At 37.7% G+C, this 8247-nt stretch overlaps 1 protein-coding gene and 1 pseudogene across 1 annotated transcript; both read left to right on the forward strand.

The window, feature by feature from the left end:
• The first annotated feature begins 579 nt into the window (after nucleotides 1-579).
• Nucleotides 580-3407, forward strand: DIN10 (Raffinose synthase family protein). Its single transcript, XM_079050894.1, has 4 exons — nucleotides 580-784; nucleotides 873-2206; nucleotides 2318-2527; nucleotides 2606-3407. Exons 1-4 carry the CDS (start codon nucleotides 614-616, stop codon nucleotides 3345-3347), a joined length of 2457 nt encoding a protein of 818 aa, XP_078907020.1. The 5' UTR covers nucleotides 580-613; the 3' UTR covers nucleotides 3348-3407.
• A 1861-nt stretch (nucleotides 3408-5268) lies between these two features.
• LOC145116608 (zinc finger BED domain-containing protein DAYSLEEPER pseudogene) lies at nucleotides 5269-7445 on the forward strand (annotated as a pseudogene).
• Nucleotides 7446-8247: the final 802 nt, after the last annotated feature.

The following is an 8247-nucleotide window of genomic DNA, read 5'->3' on the forward strand; positions in this document are numbered from 1 at the left end:
TATCTATATATGCTTGAGGTTTAACTTTTCTTTATTTTTAATTTGTTATAGTGTTGATTTTGATATTCTAACAAAATTTATCTTATTTTTTAAGTAAATTTCTTTTAAGTTATTTATCTTCATTGTTACATCAACTATCTATATAGTGCAAATCATGAGCATTTTCCACACAGTAGAAAACTTTTTTATAGACTTATGTGTGACTTCTTTTAGAAACTAAATTGCTAGTGCTTTCAATCGTGGATGATAAAGACATCTTAGCAAATGTATCAATGAATACCGATTGTAAAGATGTAAAAACTAAAATTTCAAGACCTTTATTAGTATACTCATGGGCACGTACAATAATTCTACTTATGCACTAATTTCTTGAAGATCTTCAACCCACACTTTACATGTAACAAGCTAATTTAAATAAAGTTCATTGGATGAAATATGACTTTCAAAAGTCAAAGAAGAAATGGAGGCATTTATCAAAAATATAAGGGCGTCAAATAACAATCCTTAGAAGTTCAAGGGTCGATGTGAACATTCCCAAATCGACAAATAACAACTCAGATCCTACAAGAGAGAGAAGAAACTGCAGAAATAGAAAACCAAAAAAATTGCAGCCATGGCGATTCGATCTCTCAAGCTAATCCCTCATGACACATCTTTATCTCCCCCAATAAATACCCATCTCAACCCACCTTCTATCTCATCAATCACGTTCTTCTCTCATCTATCCTCTAAAATCACAATCAGTTCTCGAAATCGAAGAGCATTCATCTCGTCTTCATTTAAGGTACTTTTCAATTCCACAATCTCTCTTTTTTCCCCATTCGTAAAGCTGGTTTCGAAGTCGATTTTTTTTTTATTTCGATTGTTAACAGAACAGAGAATCAGTGTTGGATTACCCCGAAAAAAGGGATAAAACAGATCAAGAACAAGCGGAAATGACAATTGGTCCAGTGGTTCAGATTTCACGGCGGAGATTGGTGGTGAAGGACCGAACCATCTTGACAGGTGTGTCGGAAAACGTGAGTATCTCATCCGCGTCGGATTCGGGTCACACAGATGGGGTTTTCCTCGGGTCGGATTTTGAAGAAGAAAGTAGTCATCACGTGGTGTCACTGGGGAAACTTCACGATGTCCGGTTCATGGCATGCTTCCGGTTCAAGCTATGGTGGATGGCTCAGAAGATGGGAAGTAAAGGAAGTGAAATCCCATCAGAAACACAGTTTCTATTAATGGAAACAATTGGAGAAACCCAAACCGAACCCATTTACATTGTTTTCTTACCCTTGATTGAAGGGTCATTTCGAGCTTGTCTCCATGGTAATTCCGGAGACGAGCTCGAGCTTTCTATCGAAAGCGGCGATTCGGACGTAAAAGGGTCTATTTTTACTCGCACGGTTTACGTGGGAGTAGGAACAGACCCTTTTAGTACAATTACAGATGCAATTAACACAGTTAAATTGCATCTGAATTCGTTCAAGCAACGAAAAGACAAGAAACTCCCCGGGATTCTCGATTGGTTCGGGTGGTGCACTTGGGACGCGTTTTACCAAGACGTGACTCAAGAAGGTGTCGAGTCCGGGCTAAAAAGCTTAGCCGATGGTGGGACCCCTGCAAAGTTTGTGATCATAGACGATGGATGGCAGTCCGTTGGATCGGACAAGAAAAAGATCGAAGAATCACAACCGTTGATGAGGCTAACCGGGATCAAAGAAAACGAAAAGTTCCAATCCGAAAATGACCCGACAATCGGGATCAAGAACATAGTCGATATCGCGAAAAACACATACGGGTTGAAATACGTGTACGTGTGGCATGCGATTGTAGGATATTGGGGTGGGGTTAGCACCGAGGCTGGCCCGATGGAGGAATACGGGCCGGTGATGAAATCTCCAAAGGTATCAAAACATGTTCTTGAAAATGATCCATTATGGAAAGCCGATTCGCTGGCTATACAAGGTTTGGGCGTAATGAACCCGAAAAAAGTGTTCAAATTTTACGATAATTTACATGCGTATTTAGCGAATGCCGGTGTTGATGGTGTCAAAGTTGATGTACAATCCATATTGGAGACACTTGGTACCGGTTTAGGTGGTCGGGTTGCCATAACGAGGCAATATCATCACGCGCTTGATGCATCTGTCGCTCGAAATTTCCCGGATAATGGCTGCATTGACTGCATGAGTCACAACACCGATTCGCTTTACTCGTAAGTATATTCTGATACTAAAGTATTGTCTGATACTGTTTAAGTCGTTTTTTCTGTATTAAATAAAAATACTCATATATAGCTTACCAGATTAAGTCATGTCATGTACAGATCGCAACAGACGGCTGTGGTTCGGGCTTCGGATGATTTTTACCCACGTGACCCGGTGTCACACACGATCCACATTGCATCCGTAGCGTACAACAGCGTATTTCTTGGAGAATTTATGCAGCCCGATTGGGACATGTTCCATTCGCTTCATCCTGCAGCTGAGTACCATGCATCCGCTAGGGCCATAAGTGGTGGGCCGATATACGTGAGGTAACGAATCACAATACCATAAAAATCCCGTAAAATTTAGAAATAATCATAGCTTATTTTTAATTTTTTTTTTGATAGTGATGCTCCCGGGAAGCACGATTTCGATTTGTTGAAAAAACTTGTTTTGCCTGATGGATCCGTGCTTCGGGCCCGATTGCCGGGTCGACCCACTAAAGATTGTCTTTTTGTTGACCCAGCCCGTGATGGTGTTAGTTTGTTGAAGATATGGAACATGAATAAGTACACCGGTGTTATTGGTGTTTATAATTGTCAAGGAGCAGCGTGGGACGCCATGGAACACAAAAACACGTTCCATGAAAACCGGCCCGATCCGATAACCGGATCGGTTAGTGGTCGGGACGTGCACCTCATTGCTGAGGCTGCATTGGGTCCCGACTGGCGTGGTGACTGTGCAATGTACAGTCACCACACCAGAGATCTGATAGCTTTACCGAACAATGATGTGATTCCGGTTTCGTTAAATGTTCTTGAATATGAAGTATTTATGGTTACGCCGATTAAGGTTTTGGGATTGGGGTTGGGGTTTGCTCCATTAGGGCTAATTGACATGTTTAATGGTGGTGGAGCTATTGATGATTTGAAATATTTGATTGAAAGTGGTGGCTCTTCCGCGGTTGTTGAAATGAAGGTTAAGGGATGTGGAAGGTTTGGTGCGTACTCGATGACTGAGCCAAGAAAGTGTATGGTTGGACCGAGTGAGGTCGAGTTTGTATATGATTCACGGTCCGGGCTTGTGCACTTGAATTTGAGTCATATGCCTGAGGATCAGAAGTGTCACGATATTAAGATTCATTTATAAATTCATTGTATTCTTAAAATTAGAAATAAAGTGGTATACCCATATAAAGTTGTTTGACAATGGATTTTGGAGCAAATGAACTACGAGCTGCAATCAATTTAGAATTCATGAAATTAGCTACCACCATTGAATGTCCCACAAATCATTGTTGAAATGATAATGAACGGTGAAAAGACTTTAAACATCATTTACGGTTTGTTTTAAAGAGTTACTCAAATGATCATAGTAATCGGTAGTTTATCATTACAAGATTTAACCACATTAAAAGAGTTAACCAAATATCTCAGGTAAGACATTGACCTCCCTACATGGGAGGTTCATAGTTCGAGTCGTGAGGTTTCAATTAAAAGCTGGTAATGAGAGGGTGTGAAATGTATTTTAGAACTCCGGATAATATTATATTTTGTTTTTTTTTAATTGTTATTGATTACGTATTTCATGCATCGCAAAAAAAACAATTTAATAAAGTATAACTTAATTGGAACATTTTGATGATTTTAATGTTTTTACTGTTAGTAGATTATTAGCACAAATCAATTTTACACATGCATATAAAAACAATGTTATCATCAAAGTAGTTTCTCAAAATAGGTGTGAACAGTTGCCTGACGGACTCAGAACATTTGAATAGCGGTGTCACTCATATATGAAGACGGTGCACCTAATAGAATTATTATTATTATTATTATTATTATTATTTTTACACTACGAGGCTGAATCAGAGCAGTGGCCCGAGACCCCAAATGCCCTACACAAGTCTACCACTGGATGTGAATGTATTGTTCCAGCATCAAATAGGTTTTGTGTTTTTGAATGATTGAACTTGTCCTTGGTTTTTCTTGTTGGTTTTCTGATTAAATTATAATTTTGTCATGTAGTTTTTACAAAAGTGTTTGTGATAGCTATGTTTTTTGCTTATTGGTTCGTTTTTTATCAACTATAAAAATTTTGTTAAATTCTAAATCAAATTCACACAAAATACAAAAAAATGATGAAACATAGTTCTTTTTTTCCAAACCTGTTTTGAAGTTTGAACTGATTGTGGCCGGTTTTTGTACGATGAAAATTTTTCACTCGGTAACCGGTTTATATCATAAGAGAGTTTGGAGGGGTACATGCCCCAATGGTTTAAATTTTTTTACATTAATATATGTATTTTTGCCCCAGAAATTGTTTTTTTTTTCACATTAAATACCCCAACATTTTAAAATTCTGGATTCTCCAAAACTATCCGGATCCAAAAAAAATAAAAATAAAATCCGGCCTGAGCACCTCTTACGTTGCCAATTTAATGGATCGTATAAGTCCATATCCATTATAATTTTCTTTTCCTTTACAGATCTTCTTTGTTCCTTTTTAGTCTTTCTATAAATCAACAAACCCTAATTCATAGTCCTATACTCCAATTCTCAAATTCGTATCTTGGGTTCAAGACTTCAAGCCCAAAGGATTCTGGATCACGATTGCAGGCTTCATCTTGGATTTTATCGATCTTGATGATGGATGTTTCGTTGACCTCAGTCATCACGGTATATATTTAGGGGATGTTTGGCTTAGCTTTTCACAGCCCAAAAGTCCTTTTTGGAAAAGTTACAAAAAGTCAGGTTTTCCTGACTTTTCCAAAAAGTTCATTTTCCTTGTATCAAAACTCCAAAAGTAGCTTTTAAAACTAGTTTTGCCAAACATCTTTTGTTTTTTTTCTTTTCCAAAAAGGACTTTTGGCTGTCAAAAGCTAAGCCAAACACCCCCTTATTATACTCTCAAACGCTAACCCTCTTTAGTTTCGTATACTATTTGTTTATGTCGTTCGCGATGATGCCTTTTGTTTATTACAGAACTCGTGTTTCTTGTTCATGTTTCTAATTATTTTCTGTTTGGGTTCATCGATTGATGTCAATAATCCATGTTCATCTAAAATTTTCGATTATGAGGTGTCTAGATTTGTTTAGTCATATCGCTCGGATTTTCCGATTTGGATTTCTTACGAACCCAAGTTTTGATTTGTTTAGAATGACCAAAAGATTAGGATAAACAAAAACTTATTTCTAAATTCCTTTTTAAACCAGGACCTCATGGATACTACACCTATGGACAAAAGTGACCCACTGGTCAACATACAAATGCAAGCAGAATATTTTGACATACCATTGGATGATATGGACATGGACACAGAACAACCTACTAAAAGAAGAAAAAAGAAATCAATAGTTTGGGAACATTTCACAATTGTAAACGTGGGTGAAGAGATTAGAAAGGCCTGCTGTAAACACTGCAAACATTTACTATCATACGTTAATGGCCCAAAAGTTTCAGGCACCAGTCACCTCAAACGCCACGTCACCAGGTGCCTCCGTAACCAAAACCATGACTCATTGGACCCGTTGACTCCAAAGACCCCCAGGATTCCCAAGTTGGATAGACCAAAACGCCGGTACAGAACCACCACTTCCACCGCCTTCAACCCCGCCACGAGCCGCCAAGAAATGGCCCGAATGATCATACTCCATGACTACCCACTTGAGATGGTGGAACATCCAGGTTTCATGGCTTTTGTTCATAACTTAAATCCCGGATTTGAAATTGGTAATTTTGGTAGAATTCAAGGGGATTGTGGGGCGACATATTTGAAAGAAAAGGAAAGGATTTGGAATCTGATTGAAGGAATGCCGGGAAATATTTCTCTCACACTTGACTTATGGAACTCTTCACATACAACCGGTTATGTTTTTGTAACCGGACAATTCATCGATAGCGACTGGAAAATGCATCGGAAGCTACTAAACGTCGTAATGGAACCGTACCCTGATTCCGATTCCGCCTTTTCCCATGCCGTTTCCGCTTGTCTTTCCGATTGGAACATCGAAGGGAAACTATTCTCCATCACTATAAACCAGCCCGTTAGTGATTCCGGCCTCTATAGTCTTCGAAATTTAATCTCCGAAAAGAACCCAAATGTCCTTAACGGTCAATTACTCTTCACAGACTGCTTGACCCGTTCTTTAACGTTACGCGGGCCAAGAGACCGTGAAGAAAGTTAGAGACTGTGTGAAGTATGTGAAAACATCGGAATCATTAGAAGAAAAGTTTGTTGCTTTAAAACAACAACTTCAAGTAATGAGTACTAAATCTTTATCACTCGATGATCAAACACAATGGAATACAACTTACGAAATGTTGGTATCGGCATCGGAGTTGAAAGAAGTGTTTTCTTGTTTGGATACTTTAGAGCCTGATTACAATAAAATCCCAACTCATGAAGATTGGAAAGTTATTGACAATCTTTGCACGTATTTAAAGCTACTTTACAACACCGCAAATCTGCTGACATCATCGAGTATACCCACGACTAATATGTTCTTTCATGAAGCATGGAAGATTCAGTTAGAGCTTGCCCGGGCCTCCACGAGTGAAGATGATGTCATTAGCAACATGACAAAACCGATTCAAGAAAATTTCGATAAATATTGGAAAAATTGTTGTTTGGTTTTAGCGATTGCAGTTGTTATGGATCCGAGGTTTAAAATGAAGTTAGTTGAATTCAGTTTCAGAATGATTTATGGGGAGGAAGCGGTTTCTTATATAAACACTGTGGATGAAGGGATTCATGAGCTTTTTTCAAAGTATGTTGGACTTCCTTTGCCACTCAATTTACTAAATGGTAACTCCGGAATTGGTGATTCCGGAGTTGTGAAACAAGAAGATGATGCGGGTGCGGGAGGTTTAGGGAATGGGCTTGGGCTTACGGATTTTGATGTTTTTATTATGGAGAGTACGAGTCAGCAATCGAAGTCGGAATTGGATCAGTATTTGGAGGAGTCACTTTTGCCAAGGATTCATGAGTTTGATGTTATGGGGTGGTGGAAATTGAATAAGAGTAAGTACCCGACTTTATCGAAGATGGCTCATGATATTTTGATGATTCCGGTGTCGAGTGTGGGTCCGGAATCGGTGTTTGAGACGGGTGTGAAGGAAATGGACCGGTATCGGTGCAAGTTGAGTCCACAGATGGTGGAGGCGCTTTTTTGTGCGAAGGATTGGATGCGTTGTGAGGGTGTGGAGAGTATCGAGTCGAATGTGAGGATGGAATTTCCTATTTAGTTTCGGAGTTTGATATCTGAGTTTTGTTTTTTTAATTCGGTTTTGATCATTTGTAAATGATATGGAAATAAATAGATTTGAGTAACATGAGTTGTGCTTTTTAGATTTGAAATTGTGGTTTTGCTTGGTTGATTAGAATGTTTTTTAATGGAGTGGACGAAATATTCTTGAAGGAGCATGTTTAGTTTTTCTTTCCTGTTAATTTTCATTTCACAGTTTACATGCTTAGTTTTCTTTTGTTAATTTTCATTGATTAATGATTACTCATCGCATATTTTTATCATTTTATAATGGAAACGATAAAAGTCGTAATATAATATTTCATATTTATGTTTGTAATATATGTTGACAAATTTTTTCTTGAAAAATTTCATGAGTTTAATGAAAGAGTCGGAAAATATATGTTTATTATAGTTCTTTTTTTGGTTTCTAATAATAAGATATAAAATAGGAGGTTTTTTTGAAAGTTCATGAAAACTGAAAAAGCTAGTGGAGACGTGGAGTAGCATTTTTAAATGTAAAATTTCTAGAGTTTGTTAATTAACAAACTATTCAACCCATAATCCCATATGTATTTTCAACCAATTTATGTTTGCATTTTTCAACAAATTGTTATTAGACAACTCCTTTAAACAATACATAAAAGGCAATTTAGAAAAGCTATTGTATCGTCAATGAGCTTTTCCTTTTAAGTTTTTTCCAGGGCCGCTTCAATGGTTTTCAATGCCTAGAACATAATAAGTTAATAATGCCCTTATGTTCAAACCAATACAACATATTTTATAGTACAATAGTTCAGTAT

Source organism: Lactuca virosa, chromosome 5 (genome assembly GCF_052849685.1).
Source record: "Lactuca virosa cultivar CGN04683 chromosome 5, Lactuca_virosa_CGN04683_v6, whole genome shotgun sequence".
In the NCBI taxonomy this organism is placed as follows: domain Eukaryota; kingdom Viridiplantae; phylum Streptophyta; class Magnoliopsida; order Asterales; family Asteraceae; genus Lactuca; species Lactuca virosa.